This window comes from Anas acuta, chromosome 1, assembly GCF_963932015.1.
Source record: "Anas acuta chromosome 1, bAnaAcu1.1, whole genome shotgun sequence".
Classification (NCBI taxonomy): Eukaryota; Metazoa; Chordata; class Aves; order Anseriformes; family Anatidae; genus Anas; species Anas acuta.
This window is the reverse complement of record NC_088979.1, coordinates 145,832,546-145,852,643: the sequence shown is the minus strand read 5'-3', so window position 1 is coordinate 145,852,643 and position 20,098 is coordinate 145,832,546. Positions and strand designations below refer to the sequence as shown.

General features: G+C 47.1%; 1 protein-coding gene and 1 long non-coding RNA gene across 6 annotated transcripts in view; both read left to right on the top strand.

Annotated features, from left to right (window-relative positions):
* The first annotated feature begins 558 nt into the window (after positions 1–558).
* Positions 559–17,494, top strand: LOC137846054 (uncharacterized). Of its 2 annotated transcripts, none has more exons than XR_011090366.1 (3): positions 559–698; positions 12,561–12,697; positions 14,535–17,494. It is a non-coding gene; the product is annotated as an uncharacterized lncRNA (long non-coding RNA). The 2 variants fall into 2 exon arrangements; XR_011090365.1 differs by lacking the exon at positions 559–698 and adding an exon at positions 6,546–6,664.
* A 371-nt stretch (positions 17,495–17,865) lies between these two features.
* Positions 17,866–20,098, top strand: part of KIAA1549 (KIAA1549 ortholog) — a 139,011-nt gene continuing 136,778 nt past the window's right edge. For 2 of the 4 annotated variants that reach the window (XM_068663599.1, XM_068663608.1), the window contains exon 1: positions 17,866–18,124. In XM_068663599.1, the coding sequence (XP_068519700.1) occupies positions 18,034–18,124 (91 nt within the window). In that variant the 5' untranslated portion in view covers positions 17,866–18,033. The remainder of the gene's footprint in view (positions 18,125–20,098) is intronic. The other 2 variants (XM_068663585.1, XM_068663592.1) reach the window with 2 other exon arrangements.

Here is a 20,098-nt window from a genome sequence, read left to right as displayed (position 1 = left end):
TACTGGGTTATGGTATAAGGAGGAGACATTGGTGAATGGTCTGATCTCAGAAACAGCTATAAATCATAAAGAGCTAGAATAAATGGCAGAGTTTCTCCATGTTTGCATTGTGTTACACTGTCTTGTTTTGTTGTTTGTTTGGTAACACATCTATAAAACTGAAAGAAAAAAGAAAAAAAAAGTTTGTCATTCTGTTGTCCAAGACCAGAACAGATTAAAAATGCATTGCAGTCGGACTGTGTTATTTCTGACCATTTATCCACAGGAGAGGAAAATACTTTCTCAGTTTGAGCAGGGCTGCTTCCGATGGAACCTGTGATGTCTCACAGGAGGAAATGAGGATTTTCAGCTAGCAGATGAAAAGGTGAGAACGGTCTCGGAGAATCAGATATGCCGCCAGTGACCCAAATCTGGCCTCCAGAGTGTGGGACGTCTGAAGGTGGAGCCATTTCCCAGGTTTCTCCATGGACAATTTATCCACACATCCACTTGCTAATACTCCTGAGTTTGTTTAAATCTAAACTTGGTGAGTTGCTGGGCCTCAGAAACACCGGCACCTGGACCTGGAGAGCATGACCCCGAGCAGCTGCTACCAATGAGCACCACCAGCTCTGGGTCACGCCAGCTCTTCCTGGGCCAGAAGGAAACCCTCTTGCTGCTCTGGGAGTGGTCGCCTCAGCAAAACCAGTTCAATCCAGGTGGGGATGGCTCTTGCTTAAAATTGAGATGGTGGTGGGTACGTGGATGTGGCATGTGGTGGGTATGTGGATGTTTGGTGTCTGAAGTCCGTCTCCTAAGTTTGAGTTTATGAGGAGAACTTTGATCTGCAGCGCTGCTCAGCCCTTCTGGTCACTATTCACTTCCAACAAAACTGGAAATGTGGGCAGGGAGAGGAGGGGACGGGTGCTGCTCCAGGCCCCTCAGACCACCGCCCTCCGGCCCTGTGCAGGTGTGTGTGCTCAGCTCAGCGCAGGGCACCCGGGCTGCAGCTGTGGGCCTGCGCCTCAGCATTTCAAAATCCTTCACTTCTTTATCCCTGCAGCCGCTCACCTTCGCCGTGCCAGCCAGGCCAGGGCAAACCTGCCTGCATCAGCGTTTCCTCTCATGCTGTTTTCCTTTGTTTTCTACCGCGAGGTGGTTGTGTAGACAACGAGCAGTGAAAGCTGACATTGTAGGCGCCTGCGCTGCATAGGGAGGCCTCTGCCTCTCGGGGCTCCTGCTCACGGGGCGGCAGCGTGGCAGGAGCCCCAGGCCCACGCTGACAGGGACATGAGTGGGGACCCCAGGCCAGCTCCATCCCCTTGGGGACTTGCGGAGAAAGATCTTAAAAAGTCACTTTATTCCCCTTCTGCTCTTCCAAGCTTGTTTAGAAGATATATATATATAAAGCTTGTAATAATGCGTGGTTAAAAAGAAGGACTTACCTTAATTCAAAACGCTGTGACAGCACACAACAGCCATTTGTCCCCCCTGTGGGTAAAACCCTCCCATTCCACACAGTCCCCAGACTCCAGAGCTCTGCTCGCCGCTGTGGCAGCACGTCAGGGCTCCCTGGCTGCTCGGATCTCTTCATCCTGCCTTCCCCCTTCTCAAAAACATCCCCTTCTAGTTGTTAATGACCCCTGTCCTGCATGACCCCATTTCCTCACCTCTCCCCTTGCCTCCTTTCTTTCCTCTCCGTATTGGTTTGACCCCAGCATGTGTGTGCATAATTTAGCAGGGTGCATGAAAGCCAGGGGCTGCGGGGAGAGCAGGCACGGCTTGTGACAGGCAACAGCCTGTAGTGGAGGGTGATGGGAAAAGCAAATCCTATTAGTAGTGTGGGTTTTTTTTTGTTTGTTTTAAGCTTTAAAATAACATTGTGAGAAGAAGAAACAAAGAGGCTGGGGCCCTTTCCCTGCAGCCGTACAATCCCACGGCCCTGTAACCATCCTCTCCGCCAGCAGCCCTTGGTGCTGCCTGCTGAAGGACGGAGATGGAGGTGCACAGCATGGACCAGTAGCACAAGGGACGTAAAAAAGCCTGTGCAAAGAGGTGGTGGGCAGCAAAGTGTGGGAGAGGGTCTGGTGCCACTGGGAAAGGGGAAGTGTCCTGCGACCAGACACAGGAGGGAACAAAAGAGAACTGGGCAGAAACTGGGCACCGAGTTGAAGAGCAAAAGAGAATGGTGATGTAGATATAAGATACAGATCTTCCACATAAGAGGAGGTTTTCAGAAACAATGACTTTCCACTGCTCTAACCAAAGTACAGAGGGTGCCGACCCCTTAAAAAATCAAACAGATTTTTCGAGCCAGCCTCTACCGCAGCGAACTCCAAAGTGGGGTGTAAACAAGACAGGAAGAAAACATTCCTTGCACCATTAATAAGCAAAACAAAAATATTTTTAAAATAGAGTAGATTTCATCTTTATGCTTTTATATATATATATATATATATAATTTCTGGGCTTGTTCACATTTTATAGAGTGTGTCATATATGGAGTTACGTGCATATAACCCACAAATAAATACAAAGACATCTATGGGGTCTGCATCCTCAAAATTGACCTTTCCAGACGAGCTCGGGGGCCGCTGCTGGGGGCTGCTGCATGGGCCCAGCACCGCACCCATGGGCGCCCCGGGGCCGGCAGAGGGCGCCCGCTGCCCGCGCCTCGCCTCGGCCCGGCCCGGCCCGGCCCGGCCCGGCCTGGCTCCACGCTGTGTGTGTGTGTGCAATGGCAGCTTGGCCAAAAATCCTCCCCCTTCCTCATTTCGGTCCCAAATCCAAAACGCAGCTCTGCTGTGGAGAAAATCGGCTTCATCCCAGCCAGCCCTGGTGCGGCTGGGAGGCTCGGAGGCGCCGCAATAAGCGGTGGTCGCAGGGGAATCCAGAGGCTGCGGAGACAACTACAAAAAGAAAAATATTAATAATAATTAAATATGTAGAGATATATATTCAAAGATTTCAGTTTAAAAAATATAGGTGGTACTGGAGGGAAAGCAAAAGTTAGCAGAATATTGCTTCAGCAGGCAGGTGAGGATATCACTGGGGCTTTCCTCTAGAAGGAGTCAAAGATCCTCAAATCCCTGCCTTTGATCTCAGGCCTGCCTTTGATGGCAGGGAGCAGCGCTGTGCCTGCGCAGAGGGGTTTATAACGCCACGGCTGGGTGCCCAGTGTTAACAGCACCGACACATCCAGTGCTGGAACCGCCGGCTGTGAGATTCCCTCAGAATCGATGGAGATACCTGAACGCAAAATCTGGCTGGGGTAAGGGCATGGGGGCCACTCATCCATCCCAGTTCCCTTCCTTTGGTCGGAACTGGGAGTCCTCTGGCTCCTTAAAGCCATGCTGCCCAGAGGCTCCTGGCTATGGGAAGGAAGATGAAGCTCATCACTTCTCAGGAAGCTGAGGGGCTGTTCAGGGTGTTTTTCAGGCGGAGAAGGGTGTCTGTTTTGTTTTTCCTCATTACCAGTTTCAGAGCTCTCGTAGGAAACGGGGCTTTCACCAGGAAATAGTGCAAGGTTCTCAGCTATGCACAGGCACTGCAGAAGCCAACGATCTGCTGTGTGGGGAAAGAGTAGCTGGTCAGTAATTTCTGACAAGTGAAGTGCGTGCAGTTTGCGACGTAAGCAGCTTGGCTCCTTTCGCAATGTTTCATAATGCTCCTGGACCAGCTTTGTCATTTATGACCTTTCTTCACTACCAGCAGAGGTTACAGAGAAAGGATGTGTTTTTTTCAGGAGATTTCAATAGGGTGCGTGCCTCCTTGCCCTCAGACTAGGGGCAGATGGGGTCACAGATCAGGGCGCACGCTTACTAAGAAGCTCGGCTTTCTCTGGCTTCCTTCTCTCTCCCTTTTCTTCTTCCTTCTTGTCTTTATTTTCTCCCATCCTCTTGATTTTACATATGAGCGGAGTTAACAATGGTCCTGACCAGTCTGTGCTGAGCTCTCTGTGACTGAGCCACCCCATCTGCTTGCCCAGGGCACTGCATTTACTCCCTGAACTGTGAAGCACTTGTTCTTTATTATGGCCAGTGTCTCCATTTATTTACGGAGAATCCCCAGCAAGGGGAACTCGAACTGCATTTCTGAATACAACAACGATCGTCTGCGGGTGATCCTTTCCTCCTGAACCGTGAAACACGTGTTTCTCCCCTGCTCTCTGTGGCCTGGCGTGTGCTCTTTACACAATAGGCTACCCTGGCAGGACAGCCATATGATCTTGGATCTGTTGGTTTCCTGGTGAGGAAACACTGACACGTGGGAAAATCCGCTTTAATTTTCTGGGAGATCCTGCAATTGGAGAGTCTGTGGAGGATCCTAAAGTGAAGGAGCCCCACTAGTTGCTCTGAAGCTGCAGGCTGTGTGAAAGGGGCTGGCTGAGTGCAAGGAAACCCTGAAACTCCTCTGGAGAAATGAGTGCACTGCTACTGCTCTCCTGCAGAGGAGACCCTCAGATCATGCTGAGCATCCCAACGAGGAAGAGAACGAGCGTGATGCATCTTTTGTACCTCCAGGGAAATGCAATCATAATCTCTGATCTGGTGCTAATTGATGCTAATGTAAAGGCTCCAGCAGACTTTTGAGTAGACCCGCAGGTAAGGAGAAATGATACCGTTTGAACATCACTGCTGATAACAACCAGAAGGACGATATTATGTTGTCATCAATCGTGGCAGTAGCCAAACCTTTTGGACAAAGGTCAGGAGAGCTCTCCAGCTTGGTCCCCCTCACTCATCCCTCACTTCTCGGGCAGTCTGGTCTCTCTGGTGGCCAGGGATTGTCTCTGAAGGGCAGAACATCACATGATGGATGTACCAAGGTGGTGATCCAGCCGTGCAGACCCTCACAGCTCTCTCTTGCCCACTGCCCTCCCAGAACCCAGTTTCATACATGTGGTAGCTCTGCAGTGCTCTGCAAGGGAGAGGAAAAAGCACATCAAGGGAGAGGGAAGGGACATGGTGTGGGTTCAGCCCGCCCCTAAGCTTCTACTGGAGAAAAGAGGGATGCCCTGTTCTGTGCAGGAGAACAGGGCAGAGATGGTCAGAGTAAAGTGGAGTCAGGACCCAATAAAGGTGGTACAAAGCAGAGCAGAAGACTAATAACAATTTTTCCCAGAAGAACAAGCCCTGTAACTGCAGACTGAGTAGCCTTGGCTCGGTTTTGGGGAAGACCTACGTGGGGTTCAGCTGAGAAAGAACTGCAGAAAAGAATGATTAATGCCACTGCCATAGTTATATGGTAACTACAAGCAAACTTGTCAAACCTGATTTGTGCTTTTATGAGACGATGAATTTGGTTGACAAAGGCACAGTGATAATATCCATGAAACTGTGCTGGGCACGTTAGCCAGTAGCGCAGTGCATTTTGATCCTAAAAATCAGCACTCTGCAGCATCAACACAACTTGTGTGAGCTGCTCCAGCAGGAGGCCCACTGATAGGCCTCAGAGTCAATGAGGAGTCCACGAGAGGCTCGTGGGATCAGGACTACGCTGGAAGCTGTTTAATTCATTAATGTGTCACTTTAATCTATGATCTAAGTGAATGTGAAATCTCTATGGATAACACCTGGGGCTGGCAATGACCAGGAGGACAGAGGAGCATAAGAAGTCAGCTGTGCGGAGTGGCATGCCTGACGGCAAGGGGCTGCTTAGTCTTGGAAAGGTAGAGTTTACAAGTGGGAACAGCCTGGAAAGGTGTAGCTTTGTAGATAGTGTTGGCAAGTCTGAAACATCCAAGATCTTAGAGATTTGGAGAAATTAAATATTGGGGGTTCTGTGGGCACAGAGGACCTGTCCTGTACCCAGAGGCAAGCAGCAGAGGGTCTCTAGGATGCAAGACCTCCAAGACCAGCACCCTCCTGGCTCCCTGTCCTGGGCAGCAGAGAGCCTTTTCCTCCCCAGCTTGGCTAACCAGGATCACCTCCAGCCCAGGCTGTGGAGAGGACATCCTACAACCAGCAGCCCTGTAATGTGAATGGGCACTTGAATAGCTTAAAGCCCACGTGAGGAGCAGAAGACGTAGCCAGTGGATTCAGCCTCCTGGTAGCATTTGCTCAACTGATGTACTCAGGTCTACTGCAAGGGAAGACTGCACTGTGTGTGCTTGGAGCAGGCTCATGCTCCTTCTGCAAGCCGATCCCCCCTGCCCTGCCACCAGCCTGGCACAGGCAGGCAGCAGCAGGGGAGCGTTGCCTGGGGACTGCTCCGTGCACCCCGGGGGAGAAGCAGCAGGGTCAAGTGACAGCGCCCTTCTCAGGTTCGCCTGGGTTTTGTTGTGATGGCTGTCGGTTGTTGTTGCTTCTCTTATCTGGGAATAATGAGTTCTCATGTTTCTGTACCACTGCTGAGGGCGGGGGGGAAGCACGGGCTTCTGAGGCAGCCCACACATTCATGTAAGATGAAACAAAATTTAAAATAAATTATAAAAAGAAAAAAAGCTCTTGTGCATTAAGTCTTACCAGAACGCACAGTTGTTTTCAATGACTTCCATTGAACATAGACACACCTGTTCAAGGTCAAGTGGAAAACCCAGCTCTCTCTCAAAGGCTAGTTTTCTCTAGCTTGTTCCAACACTGCTTTTCATCCGTTTCTTTTGTTGCAGCTGTGGTTTTTAGCAGTTCAGGGCTTTCTGGATTCTCCCTGGGCTTATGAGAAATTAACGCTTGCCTGCACGAAGGTATGTGGCTAGATGTTTCCTGCTATAGCTTTCTAACAGCTCTGTGCTATCTGAAATGGTGTTGGTATGTGGTCACTGATTCCTATTTGCTTTCTCCACATCCTTCTGTACAGCCAGGCAGGAAAATAGCCAACAGCAAAACTGAGATATCGTCGACATTCATAAAAATAACTTGTTTTCTCCATCATTTTTCACACATACATTTACCTTATTGCTTCTGTTACAACCACCTTAAACTATCAGCAAGTGGCTTCCATAGGAAAGTATCTGGGACTCCAGGAAGGGCTGAAGCATCGCTCCCTCATCATAAGCAGGGGTTGCCTTGTTGATGTGCCCTTCCTCATTTCTCTCCCCACAGTGGCTCACCTGGGCGAATGTTTCAGATTCTACATACCCCTGGCTTTTCTTGATCATTGCTATTCCTTAGGCTGGCAAGGTAACTCTGCTTTCCTGTACATGAGCTATTGTCAGCTTACTTATGAAGGGGGATAATTACCCAAAGTGGTGAATTATCAAAACATGCCAAACAGCAGCCCTCCTCCCCATTAGCTTTTTGTCAGCACTTGGTTCTTTTTTTTTTTTTCTCCTTGTAGTTGCTGTGCTTATCCTCCCTCCTGTGTGCACTAACTGATTATACTGATATAATTCCACTGAATTTGAGGGGATTATTTTCTGAAATATACCAGTGAGTCACCCTTCTGTCCTTCCATCAGTTGCCCTGATCACGGCTGTATTTCAGGGTGTAAAATCAGTGTAACTGCCAGAAGCTATGAATTATGGAGGTGGGACTCATTAGACCTCAGGGAATCAAGCAGCTCTCCTGTAACTTGTCTGAAGATACCTGAGTTGAATCTCCTGAGACTCCAAAAGTTTATCTCCAGCTGCTCCGACTGCATCTAATTTATTTTCTAGTTGTTGCAGGTTTCTTGCTTTCTATCTTCCCTCTGCACAGTTTTCCATCTCTTTGCATCTTCCTTTCTTTCCCTCGTTATTGCTTTTTCTTTTTAGCTGCATGTTACAATAAAGTGTGCTTTTCTAACATGTTTCCACATGAGGCTGTGCTGGAGCTCAGGCTGCAGTGAAAGGAAAGATACTAAAAATATATCAAGAAGTACGCTGCTGGGTAATTTAAAAACTAATATGTCTTGTGTTAGCCAAACAATAGAGCATTTGATAAGCTGTGCACTGCTGAGAGGATCATTTTCAAAGGGTCATCCACCTGCAGTACAGAATCCACGGATAAGAGGTAAGCTTTGGGCTGACCTCCCAGCCAAGAATCCTCTCCCCCCTTTCCCTTCTGTCTTTGGGGTGGAGGTGAGGATGCTAGAGCAAGGGGCGAGAACGTTTGACAAGATTTTTCACTGTGAGAAGGAATGACAAAATGGAAAGGAAGGATAGGGGTGGCGAGGGATGGAAAAGATTAATAATTGTTTCCTTGGCAACTGAAACCGTGGAGCCTCATGCAGGAATCCCTGACAGAAATCCTAGAGAAAGCTGGGTGAGATGATCACAATGGTCTCTTCTGCCTTCAGACTGTTGCAGGCTAAGTTTACACATCACAGCGTGGTGCTGCAGAAAGAGATCGAGTCAGTGCTAAATGGAAACCAGAAGCTGTACGGCTGTAAGAGACCCTTGGGAAGAGAAGCCCCATTGTCTCCCTTTTATAAGATGAGGATTTTTTTTTTTTTATATATATATAAAGCAAAAGATGAGAAGATGGAATAACCTGGCAAAGATTATTAAAATGTCTTTGGCAATGCAGAGTGCAAGCACGTTACCAGTCTCTGCCTGTCCCCCTCATCACTGGAGTGGGACCACATCCCCCTCAGCTGAGGGTGTGCTGAAGGTGGTGCACAAGGAGGGAGCAGAATGGCAAAGGGAGTGGGAAGCAGGCGAAGCAGGCACTGTGCAGTGAGTGCTGCCTGCCCTGTGCTCTGCGGGCACTACCAGCACGAAGGGGTCCCCGTCCTGCGCAGTGCTCTGCTGCAGCAGCAGTGAGCCTCCATGAGGGGATTTTCATGTAAGAACTGGGGCATAGATATGAATATTAATGAAAGCAAGATTGACTAACTTCTTGCTATTAAAAGATTTCTGGTCCCAGAGAGTAGGTGGAGCCTTTTAAAAAATGTATAATGAAATATAATGTGATACATAACTTTAAAGGCATTAAGAATGTGGATTTTGATCCTTTCCAATTTTCTGTTTATATAATGCTGTGCAAGCGTGAAATGGAAATATGCTTTCATTTGAACACTTTTTTTTTTCCCCTTCTCCTCTATGTCCCATATACCAGTATTTGTTAATGCAGAATTTCATGGCCATGCATTCTGGTGAGCCACTTGGCAGTGGGCAGCTAGTATTGATTTCTGCTCCAAAAATAGAGCATCATCAAATGCTTGTATATCTATAAGCTTATACGTGAATATATATATATTTATTTATAAACATGGGTGTTACAAAGTCATAAAAGACACATGAAGGTTAAATCAGCATTTTAATAAATAACTAGCCTTGCCAGTTCCAATGTAAACTTTTGTGACACCTGTGTATTTGATGCATAATTGCTGGAGAGCGTAGTCTACTGCTCCATGCCTGTGAAAGGCATCCCCAGGCAAGATGCTGGCACATTACTATACCTGGAGTAGAAACTATAGATTCAGAGCAGCAGAATTTCCAGACGGTCATGTTGGAAAGAAGCACTGCAGCATCAAGGCAGCCGGCCCACTTATTTCGGTCTGATCATGACGTTAAGTAATTGCCGATGCCTGCATCACTATCACTGATTTCTCAGAGTAGCTTAATGATAGGAAACCAGCTCCGTGAGTGATTCCCTGTACGAATGAGTAGAGCTGTTACATGTGTCTGTCTGATCCTCCGCAAGGAGCTGGTGGCTGTGGCAGTTCTGAGAAAGCAAAAAATGAAAGGATCCTTAGAGAGCAGGTATATATTTTTTTTCCTCTTTACTCTCTGTGATGGAGAAGGCTGGCGTAGAGCACAAAATGAAATTTATTTTCCCTGAGACTTTCTTCTGGGCTGGCACTGAGTACTCACGACTAAAATACCGTGTCAGTATGGCCATGTTCTCGAGTGCAGTGAGAGGGGGCTACTACAAAGCATGCCAGCCAAAATAAGACAGAAGAAGTCTGCCTTCTTGTCTGATGTATTTCTGAAAGGCAATTAGGAAGGGGGTACATACGTGTGTGTATCTGGGTGTGTGACCATAGCATGTAAAATATAGGATGCAAAGCTAAAAACTGTGTGTTAATTCATTACTGCTCTCCCTTTTAAAGTCTTTTTTTTTTTTTTTCCTCTTATTGCTTATTTTTTCACCCTATTAATATCCAAAATATGCTTTTCTTTGATGAACGTCATTTGGAGACCTGAATAATGATGTCAGATAAATGTGTAGTTTTCATAATTTCACTTCCCTGAGAGGTAGCTATTCCTTTAGGGCAAAAAAAAAGATGGAAGAAACTTAAGGGAAATAAAATGAAAATGGAATTTAATTCTGTTATTTTGATTCATGGATACCCAAAATGAGACATCAAGCTTGGGATTCATTTCATCTAATGTTATCCATCTACAAGAAAAAAAAACTAGTTATCAAAGCCTTCCTCTACAGAAAAAGGAGAGAGATAGGTCAGACGTTGGCTTCTGGCCTTGCCTATTTTATCATGAAATGTGTATTATACATATCATTTCTTTCCATTCACAACAAAGAAATATAGCATAGAGACTGAGTTTCAAAGAAATGTATGCATGTAACTTCAGTTTAAAAAGATCTACTACGTTTGTCCTGGCTGAGTTAAGGAATGCAAGTTCTTTCCAAAGTAGATGGAGGAATGGTTTCATCCCACCGAAAATGAGAGGTCTACAAGCCATCAAGGATGTGGAACATTAAGCCAAAATGAGGAAATGCTGGATAAGTATTCCAGAGGAACAGAAACAGAGAGGGAGGTCCCAGAGTAGGAGTCAAGCCTTCTGGAGGTTCAGGGAAGAATATTCCCAGTGTGACGTTATCCAACCTTTTTAAGATGTACCAAATGTGCTTCCTTGCAGAGAGGCAGGTCAGTTGGCTGGGCTACTTCATTAACTAGCCCAGGGAAACTAGCATGCTATCACCAACTTAGATAAGCCACAACGTCTTTGTTGTTTATCTTTAAGTGCTAGATCCTGGAGTCACATCATTTAATAACAACTCAGACTTATAAAAAGTTCTGTGTTTTTCTGGATGGTGGACTAAGACTCGGAGATGTGAACTGTAAAGGCTCCAAAAAAAGGAAAAGCAGACACAAAAACAGATGTCAGTGATCCGTTAGCCAGCCTTACGATTTCTGAATACTCAGCCTTGACCACCAAGCTGGCATTAACATAGTGTTAACATCTTGCATTGCCTGCCTTCCAACACTGCATCAGCTCTGGTATAGATGGAAGGAAAAAAGAATGTAGTTCTCTGAATGGCCTTCCTCTTTTCTTCCCTATCCCCTGTGTATTCATAAAGCCACACTTTGCCCCGTACTGCAGCTCAAGAGACATTCAGAGATGCAATTATGGTGCAAACGTAACAGGGTTATTACCACAAGAACACAACAAACCGCTCTAGCTAAAGTATGTGTATTGCAGGCCTGTGATGTTAAAACCAGACTTCCTTAAAGTGCCTTTGGTCGCAGACAATAAAAACAACTTGTACGGCAGAAGACCACCGAAAATAACTTTTAAAGAAAGGATCCATTTTTACAATGGCAGCACTTCATCTGATGTGCAGACCTGGGATCATAATTGAAAGTGAGACAGCCAAGGGAAGTAGTAGGTTTAGGCTATGGGAATTCAACTGAACAATGTTCTGCATTCAGATAATTGCATGAAATTGGGCTATTAGTGTAATTTTTGCAAATTGCAGTAACATAAAACAAAGTAAAATATTCCCACTGTACACATTCAACTAAAGCGCTAAAAAGGGAGCGACAACTGGTTTCAGACAGAGCACAGAGGACTCCCATTAACTATTCAGAGCTCCGTCCAAATATTGCTCGCAGTCTCACAGGTTACTCAAATGGACTTTCAAAGGGAAACTCTTTTCATAAAATCCCAAGTAAATAAACATAATGTAATAGTGGTGGTTTTCACTGGCAAGGACGTTACTAACATGTCCTTTAGCTGACCTTAGAATAATGTTGCATAAAATATCGCTGAGAAGAACTGGAGAAGGAAGGACTTCTGGCTCCAGCTGCTTGCTCCAGCAGCTCTCCTGACCGAATGTCAGCAGTAGCTGCAGCTCGTGCCTTTTCAGCTTCCTCTGTGGCATGGGATTATTCGGTCTTGTGGCTTTCCCCTAGCTAAGAAAAAAAGGTTATCAGCAGAGATGTCCCAAACCCTTCCTTGTCTTAATTTCTCAGCCTTTATTTTTTACCCTGCATTCACCTCTGTGACTTGAGCTCAGCATCTGGAAAGAGCATCTGCAGAGAGAATGGTTCCAGAGGTGGCTTTTGTAAGCACGGCTTCAGCACGTTCAAGTTATCCAAGCAGAGAAATGCTGGCCCACCACTGACCCGGGCTAATTATCCTAATGCTTTGAGCTCAGTCTGGCTAATGCCTACTGCCGTGGTACCTGAGCAGGAGGACTGCAATTAATTATGCTTTTATCTTTATTGAATACTTGGATGCTCAGGAGCATGTGCCAGCCACATGACTGGCTGGGCTGCCAAGGGGAATGCCCATGTCACTAACATCTCTGTGGGGTTTGGAAGCAATTTCCGAGCTGTCTGCCTCTTCGTTCCCTTTTCTGAAGACAGGGAAATAATTTTAATAACGTTTGTGATGATTGGAGAATATGATATCAAAGAATCAGTTCGGGTACCTGTGGTCAGTAGTTCAATTTTGTACTTGTGTTTTTCAGCTTTAACTCTGCATTGGAGTACAGAAGACAGCACCCTGTCAGCATCCTGTAACGAATGGAAGCGTAAAAGGCGGTCGAGCCCTGAAAAAAGTCCCTTAGTTCCAATTCATTTCTTTGTCACTACATTTAGCAATGGGGTAAGCCTTTCATGCCATCTGATGTGGCTCCCTGGATCCTGCTTTGTGCCCTGTCTATGTGAGCCTTCAGACTCCAAAAGAGGGGATTTCTGCTGCTGTCCTCAACAGTTCATCACCGTGCAGGTGTATCCCACCGGAGATCCAGACTCAAGTTTTCCTTTTTTTTGGATTAAATTCTTTCTGTTCCAAACATTGCCCTTAACAAACTCTTCTTTTCTTGACAATTAAGGCTTTTCAAGCATTTTATGTCTCTTTATTACATCTGCCTGCCACAAGCCTGCACAATGGTCTTTGAGAGCTTCCTTGGGGCACGGCTGCACTGCGACGCACCGTGGTGCACATTGCCTTGAGGCAAAGCTGAATGAGCCGGCTCCAAAACTGGGATTTGGGCTTTGAGTTTTTAGTGCAGTGAGACATGGGCCATCTTTTCCAGCTTGCTCCATTTGGTGTCTGTTCAGCTCAATACAACGAGGTCCTGGTTTGCCAGCAGGGTTTGTAAGCTTTACATTCAGGAAAGGAGAGGGGTGATGAAAGTAGGAGGAGGCTGTACGTAGCTCTGACTGCAGTGCTTAGTGCTGAAAAGGATAACTGGGGAGGGATAATGCTGTTTGAGGACAATAATGTGAAATATGGTTTAAGAATCATGCAATTTGGGCCTCAAATGTAGTCATATAAGGTAAGCTTCTTGCTATACAGGTATCTGGGTGGAGCAAAGTGGGAAGAAAAGGTCTTAACGGACAGGAAGGCTGCAGGAAGATGAATGTGAATGAAGAAAAGAAGACAACAGAAGAAAAAAGACAACAGAAGTAAGGGTGTCTTATGGCAGGTATTGAATGGGAGGGAGCCTGGGGCTGTAACTTCTGGAGGGACCAGAAACCATTAGCAGTAGGAAACCAAAGCAGACTTAGGGAAGGAAGAAGGGTTCTTACAGCTTTTGTAAGGAAGAAGGGCTCTTGCAGCTTTTATCTCAGGAAGGTCAAGCAACTATCATCTATCAGCAGGAGGAAAAGCTCTCTAGAGGTGAATGGCATGGGCTAGACTTTAAAAGTGTTCGTTCCAGCTGCTCCTGCTGAAATCTAGCAAAGCATCTACTCATTGACTATTTGACTTAGTTATTTTTACTTTCCAAAACCACTGATCCCTGAGTCTGCAAAATCTATTGATCTGCTTTTTTCGTTATGTAAATTAGGATAGCATTTGATTAATCTTCGGTATAATCTATATCTGGGCCAGACAAGAGGAAGCCTTATCTTTTTAAACGAAGCCCAAATGGTTTTCAGAATGGGAGATGCACCCTCAATTATGAAGTGATGATCAGAAACAGATGTCGGGGAGGATTTTGCAAAGTCTGGATATTTTTTTGGAAGTGTTTATTGACATTGCATGAAAAGGCAGGAAGGTTTGTTGATTCTGTTTTGTGGGAGGACTTTAATGGATGCGAACATAATGGACCTTTTTACTGAGCACTCTGTTTAAGATGGGATTACCAAGGATAATTTATAGTAAAGTCACTGTACTTGAAGCTTACTTAAGTTCCAAATTTACTATAGACAAGACTTTGGCTTGCTCAGTTTTGTGTGTTGTCCCATAACACAGAGAAATAATGTAATTGTTGTCATGATCAGTACTATTGTAGCTTGAAATGCATTAATTTTAACAGGGAAAGTTAGCGAAGTTTATATGGAATTATTTTCTGTAGCTCAGTGTATAAGGATAGAGGGTAGTTTGATGGTACAAAATATGTCTGCTGTGCCATTTCTGTATATGTTATGTCTGTGTGTTATAAAATTGTATTTTTAGAACAAAATGGGATAATTAAGGTCATGATTGTTTGCAGATATGAAGAAAAGAAGACTCTAGCCTCAGAGAGTGACATACCTCTCCCCTGGAAGAACACCAGTAAGTCCATGTAAGCTAACACATTGCTGCAGATGAACTGAAGAGACAGGAATTTGAGGCAGAGGGTTTTGGCATGTGGTGGAAGTGAAGGAGTCAGAGGAGGCAACCAGCGTAACCACTCTGAGGAAGAAGTGCACAATAAGACTAGACCATATTGATCTGGGAATGCTTTGGGTCTTTTTTATGTCACTTACCATGTGGCTTTCCACAGTGTGCAGCTTTGCAGAGAGTAAAAGAAAAGCCATCGTGAATAAAAACAGTCTCTGCTCCATTAGACACAAGTGTTGATAAGAAAACTAGATGTCTGAAGGTCCTCACTAAGCTAAGCTAGAACACCACCTTTGAATTCTTTTTTCAATGTGTGGTTCAGCAAATTGGAGATATGCACAATAAATAAATAAATAAGTAAATAGATCTGTTTCCTCACATATTTCATCAACAGCAAAAGAGCAGTAGAATAAAATCTCTCTCTCTCTCCCTGATAAATACCATCCCCTAAAGGCAAAAATATCATCAGCAGTTCTGGCCACTAAGTCCCAAATCAATAATAACTGGAAGTTAAATTACTGAGCAGTTGTCTGATTCCATTGGAAATAATGTTGATGGCCTCCAATTCACTCCGGCATCTCTGAACTGGTACATGTTTGAGAACCAGGCTTCTGCATTTGGATATTGCATATAGTACAAGAAGGAAGACAATTGGAAAGTACTTTCAATTTTGTAACAGGGTCTAATTTCACATCTGCCCTTCCAGCAAAACATACGAGCATTTCCACACGGAGCCTTCTGAGGATGCTCTTGTTTCTGTCATTGCAGTGTGCCCCTGCGACAAATCGCAGTAGCCGTCATGGTAATGGAAAGCCCAATAACGTCAAAAACTTCCTGGTGTATATGCAATGGGAAGTCATTCAGCAGTATGTAAATAATCCTTGCTAACCACACTGTTACAGAAGATTACTTCTCCTCTCCCCTCAAGCAGGGTGGCTAATATTTTGATCCACACTACCAAAGACCACAGTAAGGTGCCACAGGAAAGAGAATTCCTCTCCTCCCAACTTGCTTACTTTGTGTGATGACTGCATTTGTAAGCTGCAGAGTAGAACATAATTAAAATTATAGCTAATTTCACTTTGTGAGTTTGCAAGTGACAACACAGGGGTGCCTGTGAGAACCACAGATTCCAGGATCTCTGGTTTGTATTAATGTCCTAGTAAAAAAAATGTGCTGTGTTTTTCCAGAGTACTGTTTTAGTGAAATCTGAAGACTCCTACGTATCTTTGCTTTACATATATGTATATATACTATTTATAGTGATGTTATAGCTGACCATCATTCTTGACTTAAAATACTTGTCAGAAAAATGTTAGGTTGTGTTTTTATTTTTTTTTTTCACTACCATAGAGAAAGGAAAAATAGGTCACAGCATGTCATCCCTTCAAGGGGTACCTGGACAAATTTCTTGCCATTTATTCTGTTGTACTTTCGTTCTGTGCATCTGTATTGGGTGAGAAGGACCAAAGAGAGAAGGTGCTGAAGACGCAGTGACGGAGTCTGAAGCCCTGAGGAAAGCACAAAGAGAAGGAGAGACAGAGACATGCTTGAAGCTGTAAACAAATGAAGTCCTTTGTCATGATTCTTGTTGCACTCAGGAAAACAGGACTTTCTGGTTAACAATGTGAAGTATATTGAAGAAATAGCTGAAGGCTACATAAAGAGCAGGAGAATAAACCTGCAGCCAGTGATAAAATTGTTGGGTGTCAGCTGCCACCAAGATGCCAACTACACGTCGGTAACCCCTGGCCAAGTTCATCAAGAGAAATAGGTGACCTAAATCTCAGTCAGATTGCCACGTATTATGAGGCTTTCCAGGAAATGGGGGGAGTAAGGGAACTGCCAAAAGAGGTCAGGGTGACAACATGAAGATACTCAAGTTCATACTGTCACTTAGGGGAGTAGGAGCGATGCTCCAGCACATGGCTCCAGTGTAAGTCTGTCACAAATGAGAGGCGAAGCAGGATGGAGGGTCACATATGACTAGCGAAATTCCTTCCTACTTACTGGGAAACAGCAGGCCGAAACAAAGGATGAACTGTACCATAGCAGGTAGCTGCCTCACAGTTGTTGTTTCAATTGGGTTGTTATTTAACCATGGGAGTTGAGTTTGGAGGTGTCAGGTGGAAGGCATGAAATTGCAAGGGACCGGTGAGCACACGATCAGATGTGACAGTTCCTAAATTAGGCTAGGAAGCTGGGAGATAAGGTAAACATCGATTTGGTCTTAGTAGACGCAGAAACTGGGGAACATGAACCTAAACACGAGATGGGAAGATTATTTTTGTGAACTGAACTCCAGGAACCGGAGCAGGAAATCTTGTTAGCTGAGATGGTGAATGAGTTAGCACTTGACGAGGATTTCATTGTGGGTAACAGCTCCGAAATGTGAGAAAAGTTGTCTCACGCTTTAGTCTGGGAAGTTACCTTTCGTGGCTGGGTCTTGGTGAAACAAATTACCTACAGGCAAGCCAAAATGCTTTACAGGCAGCCTTACGTGGCCTGGTGCTAGGGGCACTGCCATGTAGTGTGGTATCCTTCAGCAAAGGGGTGGCGGGCGGCATCTGAAATATGTTTGGAAATTAAGTATTTCAAAGCTCGTACTGAATCTGAAGTAGGGATGGATTCCTATTCTCTTGCTGACTGCTTCTGAGGGATAGCTTTCTAAAATAAACAAATACATTTAAAAAATGGAAACAGAAGGAGCACAAAACAGCACGCTCCATGCCAAGCGCTGGTGCATACCACTGCTCGCAGCGCAGGCATGCCGGAATGAAGTGTTTTTTTAAGGCTATTGTTGTTTTTTTTTAAGGCTTTTTGTGCCTGTTGCTTAGCCTGGGCTGTAGATCTACACGAGAGGTTGGGAAGGGAAGGAGGAGGCGGCAGGGAAGGGCCTGATGTGCCCTGAAGAAGTGATGGGTATGAGGGCGTGGAAGGCAGGAGCACTTCTTTGAGCCGAGCTGTGTTTTTAGGGGGCCGGCAACTAACTCAAAACCCGGCTGTTTGGTACCTAAGGACACGTAAACCTCAATATTTTTACCAAATTAAAGGGCACATTAACGCCACAAAAAAAAATTAACGCCACATCTCCAGGACTTCCACAGAGAGCCCTGTGAGGGGAGACCCCTCACGGGGGGCGGAGCCTACAACGCGTCCTGGCCCCGCTCCCCGGCTCCTCCCCCCCCCCCGCGCGCGCGGCCGGCGGGGCGGGGCGGGCGCGCCCCCGCACGGAGGCGGGCGGCGCGGGGCGCGCGCAGGTGGCGGGGCGGCCTGCGGCGGGGGCGCGCTCCGGGAGAGCTGCGGGCGGGCGGGGGCCGCCTCCCACCCGGATGCACCCGGGAGGAGGAGGAGGAGGAGGAAGAGCCGCGATGACCTGACGCCGCGCCATGGAGCGGACGCCGCGCTTGGCCGCGGCGCTGCCCGCCCTGCTGCCGCTGCTGCTCGCCGTGCCGGCGCTGCGGGGCTCGCCCGCCGCAGGTGAGGGGGGAACAAAGCCGGGGATAAGATGGGGGGGACACGGGAACGTGGCAGGTGCGGGGGGGGCCGCCCCGCCGCTAACAATGCCCGCCCGGCGCGGGGGGACGCGCATTGTTCGCCGCCGCCGCGCGGGGACGCGCGCACACGCGCGCCGCCGATGCCGTGCGGGAGGACCCCCGGGGCTTGGGGGGCCGCCCTGCACCGCCGGGGGTCGGCGGCCCCTTTTGTTGTTGTTTTGTCCCCCCCCCCAGTGCCCGCTGCTCGGCCGCGGTGGGGCAGGGGGCTTGGTCCCCGGGGGGCTTCGTCCTGCGTCCCCGGGTGGCTCTGAGCGCGGGCACGCTGCTGCTGCCAGGGTGGGTGTCCCTTAGGTGGGTACCAGGCAGCAACCAGACCCCCGTACCCACACCTAAATATCTGTGAGACCCTGCGCTAACCGTGCCACGGACGGTGACCCACCGCAGGAAGCAGCCCACTATGAGGGGAAGGCAGCACCTGGGGCTGCAGGGCATGGGCTGGATGCAGCGTGCAAGTTGGTGACCCGTGGTTATCTCCAGGAGGCTCTTTGGACCCGAAAGCTACACTCAGAGACACAGGGGTGGCAAAGGGGCGCGCTCCTAAGGTTGGCGCTTGCTTGGTTTTTGTGCCTGCTGGAGGTGAATGGCATGGCCGGGCTGCCTCTTCTCTAGGGTTTCATAGTAGGTCGCTGGAGGCTTTTGTTTAATTGTTCGCCTGATGCTGAACGGGTCTTGGAAGTTCTGCGCCTGAAGTGGCGATGGGTCTCTGTAAACTCACATGAACGCCGTGTGTGCTTGTGTAACTCCGAAGCAGCGGTGGGGCTGTGATGTAACGCAGCCAGCGCTTGGGCTGCTGGAAGGGAGCGCGCCGAGACAATGGATGTCCCCCAGAGCCGTGCTCTCCTCCTTGGGCTAGGGCAGGAGCCGTCGAGCTGTTCTGATTTGTGAGCCCTCCGTTTTCTCTTTTTCCACGGGACATGCAATCGCACATGATGAATTTTAGCACATTAACACCAAACTTGCCTTTCACGGGATGCTTTTCATAGATGTGTTAGAGATGGTCCATTGATCACACAGATTTAAGGACCTCAGGTTGCAGAGAACAAATATGTTCTGTTCCTTTTTCAGTTGGGATGAAATGTTTATGGAAAGCATGGCAGGAGTCTGATTTGGCTGTGTAGGGCCCATCATCTTCACAAAATTAGGGCACAACCTGCATCCTAGCCTTTTCTTTAGCCTTGGAAAGTTTTGATGGCATAGCGGCGGTATGAGGGGTAAGTGATGTATGCTGGTCAACAGACTTACAACTCCCTGAGCGTTTCTTTTCAGTGCAGCTCACTTGCTACTCGGTGCCATTTGGTCTTTTAACCAGTTCGGTAACAGGGCAAGCAAGCTCCTGCAGCTTAGAGTTACGCAGGAGAGGCACACAACAGAAGAGTGAAATGGCTATTAAGGACGCTCGCTTGCCATTGAAAGAGCAAAGTGAGCATCAGTACTTAAGGAAATTAAGTAATAAATCAAGTTGGATTTTGGAATGCCTGATCCAGCTCCCACTGAAGTCACATGTTGCTGAATCAGGGCTTCAGCTCCCACAATTAAGCAGATGGTGAGCTCTGAGTATGCAGATAGGCTGCCAGTGTGCTGAAGGCAGGTACGTACGTACTCGAGCACCTTGTTGAACTAGGGCTTTGGGCAGGCTCTGCAAATGTCTTACCGCCCAGCCTGGGCTGTGTTTCTCCCTTTTTGTGTCATTGCACAATCTCTAACTCCAGCACTGACGATCAGGAGGATCTATCTCGCTTTGCTGTGCTGTTTTCTGTGGGAGAGAGGGGAGCAGTGTGCCAGACTCTAAAAAGTCTCCGCCGAGGTTTCCTCAGACACTGAAGGACTGAAGACAGGTTGCGGAGGTCAGGCAAGGAATCGGATATAACTGCCTCGTGGGACAGTTGCAGGATACTGT